Source organism: Cervus elaphus, chromosome 4, assembly GCF_910594005.1.
Source record: "Cervus elaphus chromosome 4, mCerEla1.1, whole genome shotgun sequence".
NCBI lineage: Eukaryota > Metazoa > Chordata > Mammalia > Artiodactyla > Cervidae > Cervus > Cervus elaphus.
Window position 1 is genome coordinate 56,509,282 of NC_057818.1, and position 17,566 is coordinate 56,526,847.

General features: G+C 51.4%; 2 protein-coding genes across 7 annotated transcripts; one reads left to right on the forward strand and one right to left on the reverse strand.

Annotated features, from left to right (window-relative positions):
• Positions 1-1,121: 1,121 nt before the first annotated feature.
• On the reverse strand, positions 1,122-6,662 carry IRF3 (interferon regulatory factor 3). 2 transcript variants are annotated; one of them, XM_043899835.1, is made up of 8 exons: positions 6,469-6,662; positions 5,490-5,662; positions 4,646-4,817; positions 4,489-4,559; positions 3,473-3,659; positions 2,996-3,376; positions 2,011-2,126; positions 1,122-1,354 (listed from the first exon to the last, which is right to left on the reverse strand). In XM_043899835.1, the coding sequence occupies exons 2-8, from the start codon at positions 5,652-5,654 to the stop codon at positions 1,169-1,171; spliced, it is 1,278 nt and encodes a 425-aa protein (XP_043755770.1). In that variant the 5' UTR covers positions 5,655-5,662; positions 6,469-6,662; the 3' UTR covers positions 1,122-1,168. The 2 variants fall into 2 exon arrangements, with proteins under 2 accessions (XP_043755770.1, XP_043755771.1); XM_043899836.1 differs by having other exon boundaries at positions 5,490-5,770; positions 6,469-6,661.
• A 112-nt stretch (positions 6,663-6,774) lies between these two features.
• Positions 6,775-16,999, forward strand: BCL2L12 (BCL2 like 12). Of its 5 annotated transcripts, none has more exons than XM_043899841.1 (7): positions 6,775-6,904; positions 7,584-7,698; positions 7,913-8,055; positions 10,031-10,117; positions 10,204-10,295; positions 11,192-11,470; positions 16,924-16,999. In XM_043899841.1, the coding sequence occupies exons 2-7, from the start codon at positions 7,592-7,594 to the stop codon at positions 16,972-16,974; spliced, it is 759 nt and encodes a 252-aa protein (XP_043755776.1). In that variant the 5' UTR covers positions 6,775-6,904; positions 7,584-7,591; the 3' UTR covers positions 16,975-16,999. The 5 variants fall into 5 exon arrangements, with proteins under 5 accessions (XP_043755776.1, XP_043755773.1, XP_043755775.1 ...); XM_043899838.1 differs by lacking the exon at positions 16,924-16,999 and adding an exon at positions 13,226-13,534; XM_043899840.1 differs by lacking the exon at positions 16,924-16,999 and adding an exon at positions 13,313-13,534.
• Positions 17,000-17,566: the final 567 nt, after the last annotated feature.

Genomic DNA, 17,566 nt, shown 5'->3' on the forward strand with positions numbered 1-17,566 from the left:
TCGTCACACCGGGCCTCTTCCTTCGTCTGTAAAGTGGGGGCTGTGAGGATTGGGAAAGACCCTCGGCAGGTGAAGCACTTGGAACCAGACCCAGGAGCTCCCCAGCTTGTGCTCTTGACAGAGTGGTAGGGAGGGGAGGGCGGGGTCTCCACACCACCTGATCATTGTCTGCCCTGCTCAGGGCACCTGGGTGCTATCTGTCTACCTTGGAACTGCCCCAGAAACCCGATCTTTGTCCTCCATTCAGTTGGATTCTTTCTCCTGCTTCCCTGAGGCCGGGGTGATCTAACTGACTCCCCGGCGATGGAGGGAAACTGAAGCACAGCGCAGCAAGGGCCACACAGTAAGTCAGGCCTCTGTCAGCCCGTGTTGTTTTTTTTTTAAAGTAGAAGTAAATAGAATTCTGTCACATGGGTTGATAGGACCTTGGAAAGGTGGGGTTTTTTTTAACTTTTTATTTTGTATTGGAGTATAGCCGATTAACAATGTTGTGATAGTTTCAAGGGGGCAGCAGAGGGACTCAGCCATACATACACATGTATCTGTTCCCCCCCCAGTCCATCAGTTCCTATTACCCAGAACCAGGAGTGACGAGGCGAGGTGGGAGCATCCAGCCCATGGGGGTGGGTGAGAACTTCTTTACAAATGGCCCTTGCAGGCCCATACAGAGGGAGCCCCGGGCCCAGAAAGGGAAAGGACTGGCCCGAGGTCACCCAGCAGGAGTTGAGAATGGTACCCAAGGCCCTTGACAGAGTCTCTGCTTCTGGACATTGGTTTGAACTGTGTATAGGCAAGATAGATATTCCAAATTGAGCCCAAAGGCCACCCTCAAAGAGCAGCCATTTTAAGAATGAGACCTGGATTCTGACCTGCCTTGTTTTCCTATTTTGTGACCTTTGTTCCTCTCCAAGACTCAGTCTCTTGGTCTCTAAAACGGGTGACTCACTAGGTCCCAGAGAGGTAAAGTATCAGCTGGCCCCTTGCACAGTGCCTGGCCCTTAGGCCGTGAGCACCTAGGATGTGAGTGGCTTGCACAGGTGGATAAACGGGCCTTAAAGAGGAATAACCTCTTGCTTGGGTCAGGGCTGGCCCAGGGACACTGAACACCAGACACACAGTGATGACCACGGCCAGAACCAGTTTATTGGTCGAGATGAAGGGCTCGGGCTCAGGCCTCCCCAGCGACCTGGAAATCCATGTCCTCGACCAGGTCCTGGAGGCAGGCCATGTACTGGTCTGAGGTGAGGGAGAGTGGGTGGCTGTTGGAAATGTGCAGGTCGACAGTGTTCTCCAGGGAGGAGGCACCCCCTTGCCGCGCTATGTCTACAAGAACCCTGAGGCACATGGGGACAACCTGTGGGAGATGGGGGAGTAATTGTCAGGAGACACCCAACACCATCCACTACCCAGATGGGGTTGAGTAGACTACAAGTCCCAGCATCCCCCACTGTAACCCAGGATGACCCATTAGGCCCAGGCCTGGGAATTGTAGTTTTCCCCATATTCACACCCAGGTTCAGTTCAGTTCAGTCTCTCAGTCGTGTCCAACTCTGCAACCCCATGGACTACAGCACGCCAGGCTTCCCTGTCCATCACCAACTCCCGGAGCTTACTCAAACTCATGTCCATCACACTGTTTATGCCATCCAACCATCTCATCCTCTGTCATCCCCTTCTCCTCCCGCAACCAAGGGAGGCCACAAAAACTCCTGGGCTAAGGCTGCTGAGGAGTTCCTAGAAGCTAGGGCTCAGCAGCTGGTGCTCAGAAGGACTCTTGGGAGCTGAAGTGCCTCACACAGGCTGCTAGGACTTGTAGTCCACCAACTTCCACATGGTTGGGCGAACTCAAAATAGGCTCTGGGAGAAAGGCCATCGGAGGGACACACAGAAGCCCCTGAGGAAGAACTGGCAGTTGCAGAGACTGCCAGAAGAACTATGGGAGTTGTTTCTGGAAGCAGCCTCCCTTTTAGAATCCACTCCTCAGCTCCAGGAGCCTGGGGCTGGCATTACCTTGACCATCAGAAGCCTCTTGATCCACGGCTGGTCCTGGGGCCATGCCTGCCCCACACAGAACCAGAGGGTATAGAGGGGTGAGCGTCTGCTTCCTTCAATGAAGGCGATCAGATCTGGGGGCCGAGGAATAGAGAGTCAGGGATGGGAAGAAGACTTTCTACCTGCCCCCTCTCCCCTCCCCCAAAACCTCATTAACATCCTTACCTTCTCTCCTGATCAAAAGCCCAGCATACCTCTGCCACCATGACTGGGGGCAGTTAATTTGGGGAAAGCCCCTCCACTTATGCACAAGCTTAAATGTTCCTCCTCCCTCCCTCTCATCAAGATGGGGCAGGGAGGTGAACCCCATCCCCACCCCCCACCCTGCCCAGAGCCCCAGTGTTTGGATGAGGAAACAGGCCCAGGAGGGGTGTTCTACTCAAGGATGCTCAGTGGTTCTGGAGTACCAGGTCAGTGGTGGTTACTGCTCTTTAACCCCTCAAGGCCACACTGTCCAATACGTAACCATTAGCCATGGCTATTTAAGTTTTAATTGTGTCTAATTAAAATCAAATAAAACTTAAAATTCACTTCCTCATTTTCACTCACCTCCTCTAAATACTCAGCATCCACATGCAGCTAGTAGATAGCATGCTGGGCAGTGCAAATACAGTGCTATTTACATCACTGCACAAAGGTCTATTCGGATAGCAAGCCTCTAGAGGATATCTTTCTCCTACGTCTGTCTTTCCACCACAATTGGTAATAATGATAACAACTCTGGCAGCTAATTCCCTGAGCAGCTTCTGTATGCTGGGCCTGAGCCCCTGCCAGCTTCGGGCAGGTAGGGAGAGGGAGGGGACAGTCTGCAGATTTCACAGGTTCAGAGCAGCCCATCCTTCTCCCCAGGTTCAACCATAAGCAGAGCAGCAGGGTCTGAATTCAATCCCCAACCTCCTGACCCGAGATTTCCACCACCGTTGCCTTGCCCTGCCTCACTCACCTGCTATGAAGGGCCCCAGGTTGAACACACCTCCTTCCCTGTCCTTCGGGACCTCGCCGTCAGGCTTGTGGCCACAGCTGGGGAGGAGTTCCTCGCCTACGGCCCAGTACACATGGCAATGCCCCAGCCTCTGGGCGCAGAGCCACTGCCCAGCCCTCCACAGGGCCAGCCCCCCGCCCAGGCAGCTCAGCACCCGCTGCACGTAGCCGGTCACGCTCTGGTCTGTCAGGGACGCTGCGGGGTCCGGCAGTTGTATTGGCTGCCCAGGCAGCATCCTGTCCCCTGCTTCTGACCCCACCAGCCGCAGGCCCCCAGGGCAGAAGATGGTCTGCTGGAAGACTTGGCAGCCCCGGTAGAAGGCAGTCACCTCGAATTCCCAATCTGAGCAGCAGCGGCCATACCGTGAAGGGAGAGAGAGCATTAGAGGGGGTTCTCGACCCGGGTCCTGGCCCCTCCTGCCCCGCAGCTGGCACTCACCTTCCTCATTCGCCAACAGCTGCTTCAGGGGGTTTTCAGAGAGTCCTGAGTTTGGGCAAAGAGCAGGGATGTCTGAGTCGGGGCTCAGCAAGAGCTGAGGGGGTTTCTCAGAGGACACAGTCAGATTTGAGGGCCCTCCTTCTAGGCTCAAGTCTATGTCACTCAGTAACTTCTCCACAATGTCTTCCTGGACAGGAAAAAAAAGATCCAGGTGTTCCCATGGCCTTTTCTGGAGACTTCCCACTAACCAAGCTTTGTGTTCAGCCATGTGGAGACCCAGAGAGGAGACAGACCTGAGCTTTGCCCTCAAGGGGCTTCCAGCGTGGGGGAGACACAGCCACCAGCACAGTAAAAGATATACAGCTTAGGTGTATGCTGGGCACTACAATGGCCCGAGGGGAGCAGCTAATTCCAACCCGAGGATCCGGCTCTTTGCAAGCAAGACCTGGGCAGAGAGGGCTTTCCCTGGTGGTCCAGTGGCTAAGATTCCACACTCCCAATCCAGGCAGCCCTGGTCCCATCCCTGGTCAGGGAACTGGATCCCACATGCTGCAACTAAGAGTTTGCATGCCACAATTAAGACCTGGTACAGCCAAATAAATATTTTTTTAAGAAGACCTGGGCAGAGAAGTCTCAGTAGAATTTCAGAGAGGACTTTCCCTGGCACAGACATCAGCAAGATCAAGGATAGCGAGGTTCTGAGCTTACAGGAGGCTGAGAGAACCCTGCACAAGGAGGAAAGCTGTCAAATCCTGGAAAGGTGGGTTGGGGCCTTGAATGCCTGGTGAAAGCTCTGAATTTTCTCTTGATGATGGCGCTGGGAAGCCATGGAAGGGCTGTGAACAGGGAAGGGTCAGGGCCAGACCTGGGTCAGGTTGGGGACAGACTGCAGGGGGGAGAATGGAGCCTGGGGTGACGGTACCAGGGGAAGAAGATGACATCTGGACAGGCTGGTGAGGACACAGAGAGGAGATGGGGTAGAGGCTGAGGGCAGCATGGTTGGGGAGCCTTCTTACCTGAGTATCAGAGGTACTGTGTCTGCCATTGTTGTCTTGAGAGATATCTGGCTCAGGTATGTCCCTGACTCCTGTGGAGAAAAGTGGGGAGTGTAGTGGCGGCCCTGGGGACACTCGAAATCCCATCCCTCTAAGGGAAGCCTCACTTCCAGCACACCTGAGCTCACAAACTCATAGATCTTGTGCGGGTCGTGGGAGTCCTTGCTGTGGTCCTCCGCTAAACGCAACACTTCCTTCCGGTTCAGGGCAGACCGGAAATTCCTCTTCCAGGTGGGCAGGTCGGGCTTATCCTTCCCAGGAGTATAGGCACCACTGGCTTCAGCCCAGGCCTAGGGGACCAGTGGTGCCAAGATAGTGGGGAAGATGACTTAGACCTTGCTCCAGGGGTCCTAACCCTGTCTCCTCTTGCCCTAACACCATCCTCTCCGCTGGCACGTTCTAACTTGTCAAGGTTCCATCCCCAAATTCTCAGATTCTTTGTGCCCCAAGTCCCTCTACCTCTTCCCTTCAAAAACCTGTGCTTGCTAAGCCAGCCTTCCAGGTCCCAATGAATGTCTGCCACCGACTTGTCCGAGGACACGCTCTGTAATAACCTCGGCCCCTCGCACTCTACCTCGGCTTACCACCACCGGTGTATCCCAGTTTGGTGGTAAGAAACCTCAGCTTCAGGGCCAAGTCTCGCCGCTAATATTCCAAGACCGGCCCTCAGAAATCCTACAACCAAGATTCCCACCCCAGGGGCCTCTGAACCCCCAGGATGCATTTCCTTCCTTTTCCGGTTCTATTCCCAGAACCAGGAGACTCCAGTCCTGACTGCTCTCCCACACCAGTCTGCGGATCCTACCACCTTCTCCCTTTCGAGTTCTAACTCCACCCACTTCCACCAGCCAGCATAATAGCGGGCAGCTCCAGGTGCGCTAGCCCCGCCTTCTCGGTCCCGCCCCCTCTGGGACCGCCCCCGCCCCGCCCCCTAGGGGGCCGCCCTCTCTGCTCGCACGCACCTGGAAGATGCCGAAATCCTCCTGCTGGGTATCCTGCCGCAAGCCGTGCTTCCAAGGGATGCGGAAACGCGTGCGGCTCTCGTCCAGCCAGGCCACGCCCTCCCACTCCCCTCGGTCCAGCTGAGATATCAGCCAGGGCAGTATCCGAGGCTTTTGGGTTCCCATGGTCTGGCCTGCGCGCAGAGAATACTTCCTGGGCACAGGCGGCCTCCGAGGCCCGCCCAGTCGGAGGGTTCCGCACCCAGACCTCCGTCTCAAGGGCCACGTCGCAGGTCTCTAACCTATATTTTCGTAGGGTACAGAAGACCTTCTCCCATCCTCCACGGAGGCTCTCTAAATTCAGCGAGGACTCCCTCCCAAGCCCATTTTACACCCCTCCCCTCTTCCCCCCAGCTTCTGCTGTGTAGATATCTCTACTTCCCTCAATTCCGCCGGTGTAGACCTTCTCTCTTCCATTGAATACCTCTCCCTCCCACCTACATCACCCAGTGCAGATACTCCCACCTCCAAGGTAGCGCCCTCTCTCTAGTTACTGCGGTGTAGATGCTACTGACCTGCAGACCTCCACCTTCCGCACTTACCCCAGTGAATAGACCCTTTTACAGTTCCGCCCCGCCGCCATAATCTTTTCACCCATTTCCACCGTAGACCATCCACAGTCTCTCCCAAACAACCTCCCCCAGGGCATGTCCTCACTTTCTAGAGTGGACTGCCTCCCATTCGTAGAGTGATCCTTCTCTCCCGAGATCCGCCAATATAGATGCCTCCTCTCCCCTCCTCCCTGCTATTCCTTCTAAGTTTGTTGGTTTGTTTGTTTACAGCCGACCTCGGCGCCTGCTATTGCTTCACTTTTTTCCCTGCTTGCTTCCCTTTCCCTAGATTACAACAAAACCCGCCTTCTACACTGTCAATGCAGACCCATCCTTTCTCCGGTTCCTCACTCCCGGACGCCACCAGCCCCTCAGTTTTTCCGTGTTACCTAAGTGTCGGGTCGGGGCGTGCAGGGTGCCAGGGCCCAGCCCTGTCTTTGGGGTCCCGTAGCTCTCGAACTCTAAGCTGCACACCCCCACTTCCCGTCAGTTGAGCTTTAGAGGTGGGGCTTCTTTTTCTCTCGATTTCTCGAAATGAAAAGGGCTCGATCGTCGTTTGGGTGACAGACTCCAGAACCAAAGAGGCGGCTCAGCGAGCCGTGACGTCCGCTCACCTCCCACCCCATGCCCTTCTTAGGTTTTCCGACCATTGGCATGCTGGGAAAGTCGCAAGCAAATTAGGCGGCACCCAGCGCTCCGCCCCTCTACGTTTGGGCCAGCCCCAACCCGAGCCAGTGCGCAGGCGCGGGAAAGTTGTCCTAAGAAAGGAAAGTTTATACACGTTCAGAGGAGGAGGAGGTGGCGGCGGCGGGGGCCGAGGACCAGGTGAGCGGGACGTGCGCGAGGGCTTGGAGAGAAGGAAAGAAGAGGGAGTCGGGATCCAGGAGCGGGTAACTCAGTCCTACTCCTCCGGCATCCAAGCGTCTTCAGTCTCCCAAATTCTAGCGTGAATCAGAGTGGAACTACACCTCCCAGCAGGCTGCGCGGCGAACCAGTAACGGACCGAGGGGAATGTTTGCTGCGAAGCCTGCTGGGATTGGTAGTTCTTGATCCTCTACGGACTTGGTCTCTTGGCATCTTCCTTCAGAATCCAGCAGTCGGAGCCCTAGGGCCCCTTCTTCCCCGGGGACTCAGGGGTCTGAGGCCACAGCCCTAACCCTAACCCTTCTCTCTTAGACTCAGGAGTTCAGACCCCCAGCCCTCTTCTCCAAACACTCTAGCGCTCAGGCCCCAGAACCCTCCTCCCTTAGACCCAAGAATCAGAATCCCCAGACGTCTCCTCTCTCAGGATCAAGGTGTCTTTGTCCTTATTCCTCTTCTCTCTCTAGAGACAAGCATCGGGGCCCCCAGACCCCGAAACTTCCATAAAAGACCTGGGATCCCCTTCCCTCTTTGGGGACTCACGCGCTCTGGCTCCCTCCTCATTCAGGGACTAGGAATTTGGGCCCCAGCCTTCACTTCGCTCTGAACCCTGGAGCCCATCCTTCATTTCCTTCTCTCACAGGTGCTCCCATGGCGGGCTCGGAAGAGCTGGGGCTCCGGGAGGACACGCTGAGGGTCCTAGCTGCCTTCCTTAGGCGGGGTGAGGCTGTGGGGTCTCCCATTCCGACGCCACCCAGGTAAGAGCAGTTACCCTCCTTCCTCAGGGAGCTGCATTTGGGATGGACCCCTCTCCAACTCTTGCTCCTGGACTCAGTCTGTCTCCTTTCCCGCCTTTTTATATCTCGCTCTACTCCTTGTCCTGGGGGTTGCAGGGAAGGGCTCTCAGTGGGAGGACAAAGGGACTGCTTGTGAAGAGCTTCTGGGATCACTCTCTGAGGTCCCCTTCCCCAGGAGCCCTGCCCAGGAGGAGCCAACAGACTTCCTGAGCCGCCTTCGAAGATGTCTTCCCTGCTCCCGGGGGCGAGGAGCCGTTCCCCCTGAGTCCCCTCGGCCTTGCTCCCTGCCACTCCGACCCTGCTATGGTTCAGAGCCCGGTAAGAGAGTTCCCTCAATCATCCAAGAACTGACAGGGCCAGCAGCTTAAAGCTGCTAGAGAGGATGAGGAACTAGTTGAAGATCACCCAGCTAAGGGAGTAGCTGTGGGGGTTCTCCAGCACCTACCTTCACCCCTGACCCCCAGCTGGGCTGCTGTCAATTCTGTGAGCGGCTTTAGGAGAGCTTTTGGTCCCTCTCTGTTATCTCTCTCTTTCCACATGTGCTTCCTTGCCCCTAAACTTTTATAGCCACCAGTACTCCCAGTACTGGATTTAGAAAAGGCAGAGGAACCAGAGATCAAATTGCCAACATCCATTGGATCATCGAAAAAGCAAGAGAATTCCAGAGAAACATCTACTTCTGCTTCATTGACTATGCTAAAACCTTTGGCTGTGTGGATCACAACAAACTGGAAAATTCTTAAAGAGATGGGAATACCAGACCACCTTACCTGCCTCCTGAGAAATCTGTATGCAGGTCAAGAAGCAATAGTTAGAACCAGACATGGAACAATGAACTGGTTCCAAATCAGGAAAGGATTTCCTCAAGGCTATATATTGTCACCCTGCTTATTTAACTTATATGCAGAGTACATCATGTGAAATGCTGGACTGGATGAAACTGGAATCAAGATTGCTGGAAGAAATATCAGTAAGTTCAAAAGTGCAGATGACATCACCCTTATGGCAGAAAGTGAAGAGGAGTTAAAGAGCCTCTCAACAAAAGTGAAAGAGAAGAGTGAAAAAGCTGACTTAAAACTCAACATTCAAAAAACTAAGATTAAAAAAAAAAAAAAACTAAGATCATGGCAAATAGATGGGGAAACAATAGAAACAGTGCAGACTTTATTTTGGGGGGCTCCAAAATCACTGCAGATGGTGACTGCAGCCATGAAATTAAAAGACACTTGCTCCTTGGAAGAAATACAATGACCAACCTGGACCACATATTAAAAAGCAGAGACATTATGTTGCCAACAAAGGTCCATCTAGTCAAAGCTATGGTTTTTCCAGTAGTCATGTATGGATGTGAGAGTTGGACCATAAAGAAAGCTGAACACCGAAGAATTGATGTTTTTGAAGTGTAGTGTTGGAGAAGACTCTTGAGAGTCTCTTGCACTGCAAGAAGACCAAACCAGTCAATCCTAAAGGAATCAGTCCTGAATTTTCACTGGAAGGACTGATGATGAAGCTAAAGGTTCAATACTTTGGTCACCTGATGTGAAGAGCTGACTCATTAGAAAATACCCTGATGCTGGGAAAGACTGAAGGCAGGAGGAGAAGGGGACTACAGAGGATGAGATGGTTGGGTGGCGTCACTGACTTCATGGACATGAGTCTGAGCAAGCTCCAGGAGTTGGTGATGAACAGGGAAGCCTGGTGTGCTGCAGTCCATGGGATCACAAAGAGTTGAACACCACTGACTGAACTGAACTGAACTGTACCCCCAGTAGGGAGGCAGGAGACCTGATTTTCAGTCACAATTGCCTGGCCGTTTTGGTTACATGAATCCTTTTCTCCAGTAGCAAAGTAGGAATGAGGAGCGGTGGGAATTGGACTTGATCAAGAGTGATAAGTAGGTTTTTTCTCATACATGAGCCTGGGTAGAACTAGTAATGGCTACTGGAGGGGCTTGCTTGAAGAGGATTTCACAGCTGGGTAGAAGAGTTCTGTGATGAGTTGCCTGAAAAGGACAAGGGATAGAGGGGGATGCTAAGGGTCATTAACCTGGGGTATGCCATGTGTTTGCCTTCCTTAGATGGGATAATCTTCAAGGTCCAAACACTCATAAGTCAGCCTGGGGAAGAGTACAAGGGGTTTTTTTAATCAGGTTTGCTCATTTGTCTTCAGTTTACCCCACTCTGAAGTAGAAATCATTGCTACCTGGCAAGATGATTGGGAGGAGAGAATACATAAGTTCCCGATGTTGGGGCCAAAGTTCCTGAAGACCCATCATTGACTCTTTTCATTCCAGGCCCTGCTACCCCAGATTTCTATGCCCTGGTGGCCCAGCGGCTGGAACAGCTGGTCCAAGAGCAACTGAGATCCCCACCTAGTCCAGGTGAGGTGCAGAGGGACACTGGAGAAGGATGCAGGTAGAAGGGTCACCAGGATTCTGCCCCCAGCCAAATTCTTTTCTGCCTCCAGAATTACAGTGTCCCGCACCCACAGAGAAGGAAGCCCTGCTGCGAAAGCTGGTGGCCTTGCTGGAAGAGGAGGCAGAAGTCATCAATCAGAAGGTGATGGGTGGTCTATTCCCCCTTTAGCTAGGATAGGAATTGCAGCATGGTTCCACACTGGGACCTGAAGTGGATCTGCATTCTCACTGGATGGTCGGACAGGGGACGGTGGGACAAGGCTTCAGTGAAGGGGTGAGTGAAGAGTAAGCCAGGCCAGTACCTTAAATTACTGTCTTTCATTGATCGCTAGAGGAGGGTGGCTTATAGGCAAAGGACTGTGGCCACCAGAAACACATTCTAGGAAAGAGATTGGGACCAGGTGAGGAAGTAAGGAAACCTATGGTGATGGGAAAGGGTGGGAGATGTGGTTTGAAGCTGCTGATGCTGTTTAGTTGCTAAGTCGTGTCTGACTCTTAGCAACCCAATGGACTGTTACCCAAAGGCAGCTGTCTAAAATCTGAAAACCTGATTGACTATATAGGGCAATGACTTAGAATGTAGGAGAAATGGACTGCCAGAGGGAGTGGGCTTGTGTCCTAGAATCTAGTTGGCTCAGGAGCTTGGGCAAAGTGTACGGTCTTATTCATTGTATGGTAGAAGGCAAGGTCACTGTAGACACTGGCTTGGCCTCCGGGATCTCTGAGAAGCCCACAGAAGCGTCGCTAGAATATCAGCAAGCTAGAACACAGCTGGTATAGGGCTTGGCCCTGATTGGCTGTTGGGGCCTTGGCAGGGGCGTGGCTTGGCTTCGCCGGTTCTTGGCCATCTTTCTGGGAGTAGCTCGGCGGAGACCTTATAGTCTAGCTTGTGATTGGCTGATGTGCTGGATAGGGGCGTGGCCTAGAGCGCCAGTTACACCCAGAACTCGCTTGAGGCCACGCCTCCCAGCTTCCTATTGGCTGGCTACGAGGATGTGACTGAGGCTTACCCGGGCTCTTCCCCTCCCTGTCCCACAGCTGGCTTCAGACCCAGCCTTGCAGCGCAAACTGGCGCGCCTCTCTGCCAGTTCCTTCAGCCGCCTAGTGGAGCTCTTCTCTAGCCGAGAGGTCAGCCCTCGCCCAAGCCAAGCACTACCGTGCCCTGGGCCTCCGCCACCTTCCCCGGAACCCCTGGCCCGCCTGGCCCTGGCCATGGAGCTGAGCCGGCGCGTGGCTGGGCTGGGGGGCACCTTGGCCGGACTCAGTGTAGAGCATGTGCACAGCTTCGCGCCCTGGATCCAGGCCCACGGGGGCTGGGTGAGCCGCCAAAGCCTCTCTGGGCTTCTCTTTGCCTAATTGTCATTGTATGTGTGTGTATTGGGGGTGGGGTGGGGTCTTTACCTTCCTTTCAGACATCACGGCTGTTCTCCCGCTTCCGCCGTCCGTCCTTTCTGTGTTTATTGAGCACCTACTGTACTCATTGCCGTGATAACTGCAGATGCCCTGCCCAGCTTTGCCCACTCTGGTATACACAAAAAGTTGTGAGTCAGAAACAAATTTCCTCACCTGTAAAGGCAGGAGAACTCTAATACCTACCTCAAAGGGTTATTGTAAGGATTAAAATGGGATCATCCTTGTAGGTACTTGGTCTTTGTGGGATGACTGTCTGTGCAGCGCTGCCTGCGGGGTTACCTTTTCCCCAATATCCCCCTTCCTTGCTTCCTCTGCCCATCTGCTCAGGTATCACCCCCAGTGAGGCCTTCCCTGGTCTTCACTTAAAGTCGCAGTCACCCCCACACCCTCCCACCTTACCACCTTTGCTCACTGCTTTAAATCCAGCGCTGGGCTCAGAGCTGGATGGGGCTCCTGTGTACGGACTAAATGACCTTTAGCTGCTGTCCCCGTCCCCTTGAACATCAATTGCTGGCTGCTCAATGGACACCATCTCATTTACCGGCCCCATCACTGTCAGGCTGTCATTGCTTCACAGACTGGCAGAAGCTGGCTAGGTGTGTTTGAGGAGCAGAGACGCAGCCAGTAGGGCTGGAGCAGGGTGGGTGAGGGGGAGAGGGTGGGAGATGAAAGCAGGAGAGGCGGCCAGATCGTGCAAGTCTTTAGGCCTTGTGTTCATGCTTAAGAACTTGCACATAGAGTGAGCCAGGAATTGTAGGAGAGCTCTTTGGAGAGGAGGGATGCAAGCTGACTTGGGTGGTCACGGGCGCCCTCTGGCGGCCGTATGGGGATTAATGTAGGGGGCAAGGGCGGAAGTGGGGAGCCCCAGGGAGATGGCAGAGCTGGTCCAGGGAGGAGATGAGGGTGTATCAGACCAGGGTCGGGGCAGTGGAGAATTGTGGACTTAATCTGGAAATAGACCTGACAGATTTTGCTCACGGAGTGGATGGGGAGACCGAATGGGAGACAGGAGTCGCGGATGATGCCGAAGATGCGGACCTGAGCAGCTGCAGAGCTACATCTGATGTCCCCTTAGACCAGGAAGAGCAGAGTGGAGGGGAAGCTGGGGGGCAGGTTTGGGGAGGAGTTAGAGGTGATGGGAGGTGGTCCAGTTAAGGGAGAGAGCCCCTCCAGACCTCAATGCAAGATGATGACGGAACAGTGGATATTAGGGTCCAGAGCTCACTGCAGAAGCTGGTTTAGTCATAAGAACATTTTATTCTTTAAGGAATGATAACAGGCAAGCCTGGCCAGGTACTCAGGCAAGGCCTTTAGTGGAATGATCCCATCTAAACCCCTCAACCACCTTATAGGATTCGATTATTATCCTGGTTTTATGGAGGCTGAGGGAAAGTCCTTTATTCAGGGTGGGGAATTGGAATTAGGACTTTAATGCAAAGTCAGGACTCTTTATTGTTAAAGCTCTAGGACTCTGTTCCCCTTCTTTCAGTCTGTCTCCCCCATTGGTGGGGCTCTGTCTCTCCCACCCACCCCCAGGACCCTGTTTCTACCCACCCCGGGTCTCTGATCCTTTCTTGGGGTCTTCATGCCTCACCTCTCATCCCTGTCTGCCTCTCACTGGGTCTCTGTCCCCTCCCCGTCTCTGGCTTGCCTTCCCAGTCTCTGCTCTCACTCGGCCAGTGTGGACACAGCTGTGAGTGGAGGACGCCTCTCCGCTTACGGGAGTCTGCCACTTTTCCCTTCCAGGAGGGCATCTTGGCAGTTTCACCTGTGGACTTGAACTTACCCTTGGACTGAGCTTTCCCTCAGAAGTTGCTGCAAGAAGTTCCCTCACGTCCCTGCACTCTTTCCAAGCCTTCCTATTCCACTCAGGGCTGTGGGGTGGTGCCCACCCTCTGTTTTTTGCCAAAAAAAAAACCAAAAAAAATCTGTTTAAAATGTTTTCACATTAAAAAACTTTTTCAAGTATTTAATTATGTGTTCTTTCTCTCAAAAACTAAAGGACTAAATAGAGGAGATTTGGTTCAGGGTTCTAGTTTAAAAATTGGGGAAAGAACCAATTCATTCCTTCTGGAAATATTCATTTGGGTCACCTACAAGCTCCTGTCACCTGAACAGCTATCTCCAAAACAAAGCCATGCTCTTCCTTCACGGGGCATCCAGAACGCCATCCGCTTCTCATTTTTCTCTTCATACCGCTCCTTCTGAGCCTTTTTTTGCTGGTGTCTCCTCCTCTACCTGTCTACCAGAGAGTTGTCACCTTCTTAGGGCTATCACCCCCTTCACTGAATTATGTCTGTAAATGCCTAAAATGAAATGTGCAGGATTACAAAGGAAGCCAAGTGCAGTCAAGCCTCAGTATTCACAGATTCGGTATTTTTGAATTCGCCTACTCGTGAACGTTTATCTGTAGTCCCCAAACGAATACTCACGTGCCTTTGCACTCACTGGTAGGTGTGCACGTGCTCAGAGCAGTAAAGGATTGGACTGACCCAGTGGGCACCTTTCAGCTCAGGTCAGGCGAGGCAATGCCTTCTTGTTGCAGCTCTCACACTGTGTACAGACATCCTTTCCACAGTCTATTCAATGCCACATTTTTCACATTTCTGTGCTATTTGTGGTGATTTCGCTGTCCCAAAGGGCCCCAAAGCATAGCCCAAAAGTCCTAGCCAGCATTCTTAAGTGAAGGAAGGCTGCCATGTGCCACAATTAAATACAGTTTGTTGTAGATCATTTTTTTTTATAGTGCTGTTGGCTGCAAGACCAATGTGAATGGGCCCACTATACATTAAATAATGTGTCTACAAACAGAAAATACACAGAAAACCTGATTATATTTTGATGGGTTGAGGAAAGTGTTGTGACAAGACACTTGTGGCAACCTGACCCTGTATTTCCCCCAGGATCAGAGGGGAACGGGGTGTTCGCCAATTCAGTGTTTGTGATGACTTTGTGGGGTGTAACTAGTGCAAGTAAGGATCAAGTGTGGAAATAAAGCTTTCAAGATTAATATAAAAATTAGTGGTATAATAATAGATATGCCTCCTCATTAATTAAAAACACCTAGGGTGGGTCTCATGACCATGATTTCTAAGTAGAGCAGGAATGACATTTGGAGATGGATCAGTTATGGTCGTGTGACAAATCATATACGTTTAGAGGCTTACAAGAACACATTTATTAATCTCAGTTTCTGTGTCAGGGGCATGGGAGCAGCTTAGCAGAGTGCTTGGCTCAGGGTGTGACTATGCTGCTATCAAGGCCTCACCTGAGGCTGGGGGCCTCTTGCCAGTGCTTGTTTCAGCAGAATCATTGTGGCCTCATAGAGACACCCGACTCTTCAATTTGACTCAGGTCTTCTAACCACCTTTCTAATCACACCAACTTCCCAGTGATCTTGTCTATTTCGTGGTCTGTCTGTGGCCTAATGCAGCACTGGCCAATAGAAATATAACATGAGTCATATGTGTTATTTAAAATACAATAGTAGCCCCATGAAAGCAAAGTTTAAAAGTTAAATTAATTTTAACAATAATTTTTATTTACCCCATTTATCCAAAATAGAGTCATTTTAACCTGTAATCAATACAAAAAATATGCACGAAGTATTACAGATTCTTTTTTTACGTGAAGTCTTCAGAATCTGCTGTGTGTTTTAGAGCCATAGCATATCTCAGCTGAGACTTGTCATGGCCCATTACTCCGTTGTCCCATGAGGTTGCCCTCTTGGAGAATGCAGAATTTGACACTTGACAACTCCTCCAGTTTTGCTTCCAGCCCAGACCTCCCCCCTGTACTCTATGTGGTATGGAATTCGCTTAGTCATATCCAACTCATTGCGACCCCATGGACTGTACCCTGCCAGGCTCCTCTGTCCATGGAATTCCCCAGGCAAGAATACTGGAGTGGGTTGCCATTCCCTTCTCTAGGGGATCTTCCCTATCCAGGGATCAAACCCCGGGTCTCCTGCATTACAGGGAGACTCTTTACCATCTGAGCCCCCAGGGAAGCTCCTGTACTCTATACCCAATGACATTAATTTATTCCCTAATGTTGTAGAGAGAATGTGTTATAATTTTTCCTTCTTCATAGCAACACGAGAGCAAAAGTAATTGATTGGGTTTTTGATTGGAAATTGATTGGAAATAAGGAAAAAAAAAAGACACAAAAACTCTGCTGAAACATTTAGAGAAATAGAAAAGAAAAAAAAAATTCCACACAACATACAATGTAGGGGTCAAGATGTCGGTTCAGATAAAGTCTCTGCTTTTCAACAGACAACATTAAGAAAAGGAAAAGACAGGTCACAGATTGGGAGAAAAATGTAGTCAGTATACCTGACAGAGACCTGTATCTAGAATTGACAAAGAATGTTTACAATTGGTGAATAAGAAAACAACTCTGTTTGCAAAAATACACAAAAGACTTGAGCAGACACTTGACAAAAGAAAATATACAAATGGGGGAACTTCCCAGGTGGTCCAGTGGTTAAGGACTCGCCTTCCAATGCAGGAGATGTGAATTCCATCCCTGGTTGGGAATCTTGCAGCAACTACTGAGCCCACATGCTCTGGAACCTGTGCACCACAACTGAAACCCGACGCAGCCAAACTAAAAAAAAAAAAAAAAAATTTAAAGAAAGAAAACATGCAAATAGCCGATAAGCACACAAAAACACGAAAAGGTGCTGAACAACATTGGCGGTCAGGGCAATAATGTAAGTCACAACCAGGAGATAATGTCTTCCTACATAGGAGAGTGGTTAAAATTATAGACTGATTTTATCAAGTGCTGGAGGGGATGCGGAGCACCTAGAACTCTCATGCATCACTGATGGGAATGCAAAATGGTAGAACACCATAGGAAACTTTGGGGCAGTTTCTTATCAAGTTAAACATACACCGAGCGTAGGACGCAACCATGTCCTCCTAGGTTTACCCAAGAGAATTGAAAGTGTACATCTACAGAAAGATTGGGACATGATGGTTCATCGCCACTTTATTCATAACAGCCCTAATCTGGAAACCACCCAGATGTCCACCAAGAGGAAAATGTGATCCAGCCATACAGTGGAATACTCCTCAGCAATAAAAAGGGTTGGACAATCGTTATATGCGACACGAATGAATCTTAAAAACATTATGCTGAGAAAAACAAGATAGGCACAAAAGAGCACAAACTTTTATAGGAAATTTTAGAAGCTGAAAAGATACACTATAGTAACAACATAGTGATTGCTTCTGGGTTGGGTGGGAGGGCGGTGTTGGCTAGAAAGGGTGGTGGAGGAACTTTCTAGGGTGATGGATACATTCCACAAGTGGCAGTTACCTTCATTCAACGAGTAACTTTTTCTACAGGTCGTGGGAAGCTACCTGGAGGAGGTGGCGACCGGGTTGTGCCGGGACTGACTCCTGACGGCCAGACGAAGCGGGTGGGTGTTCCCAGCATGGGTAGGACTTGGCAAAGGCCAAGTGCTTGAGTGGGGTCACTGGGTTTAAAAAACTTGGAACAATTAAGTAGAGGGCTAGAGATTCAATACCTCGACGCCTGAGTCCCATTTCTGACTTGCTTCGGGACCCCGGACAAGACCTCCCTCTCTTTGAGCCTCTCACTGCTTCAGTTTTCCGTCAGGAAAATGGGCACAGGCTCCCTTATTCCCCCTAGGATTCCCTACAAGCTGGGAGAAGACACAGAATGGGCGATGAGTGACAGTTTGCTTGAGCCAATCTCTGGAGCCTAATGCCTGCTTTCCTTTCTCGTGGGCCAATCGTCACCTTCTCCTTGAGGCCAGCTGCTTGGTGGAGGCAGGCCGAAAGCCTCATGACGTCACATCGTTAATAAACCAATAGCAGATATCAAGAGGCGGGTACTTTTGGTGATAGTTCTATTTCAAGATGTCTGCTTAGCGCAGGGTCCGCCGGGAAGCTTAGAGGCGGTACTGGAGAAGGGGCGGGAACTCCCAGTAGATTCTGCCCAATCGTCAGTCGCGCTTCTTGCGAT

Bases quoted from the DNA above. Each gene is read 5' to 3' on its own strand.
- IRF3 (XM_043899835.1), bottom strand. From the start codon at position 5,654: ATGGGAACCCAAAAGCCTCGGATACTGCCCTGGCTGATATCTCAGCTG. The intron at 3,377-3,472 runs GTGAGTGCCAGC...GCTGCTGCTCAG, and splicing joins GCTGTTGGCGAATGAGGAAG to ATTGGGAATTCGAGGTGACT. The intron at 2,127-2,995 runs GTGAGTGAGGCA...CTCGGCCCCCAG, and splicing joins CCTGGGGCCCTTCATAGCAG to ATCTGATCGCCTTCATTGAA.
- BCL2L12 (XM_043899838.1), top strand. From the start codon at position 7,592: ATGGCGGGCTCGGAAGAGCTGGGGCTCCGGGAGGACACGCTGAGGGTC. The intron at 8,056-10,030 runs GTAAGAGAGTTC...TTTTCATTCCAG, and splicing joins CTGCTATGGTTCAGAGCCCG to GCCCTGCTACCCCAGATTTC. The intron at 11,471-13,225 runs GTGAGCCGCCAA...TTGCCTTCCCAG, and splicing joins TCCAGGCCCACGGGGGCTGG to TCTCTGCTCTCACTCGGCCA.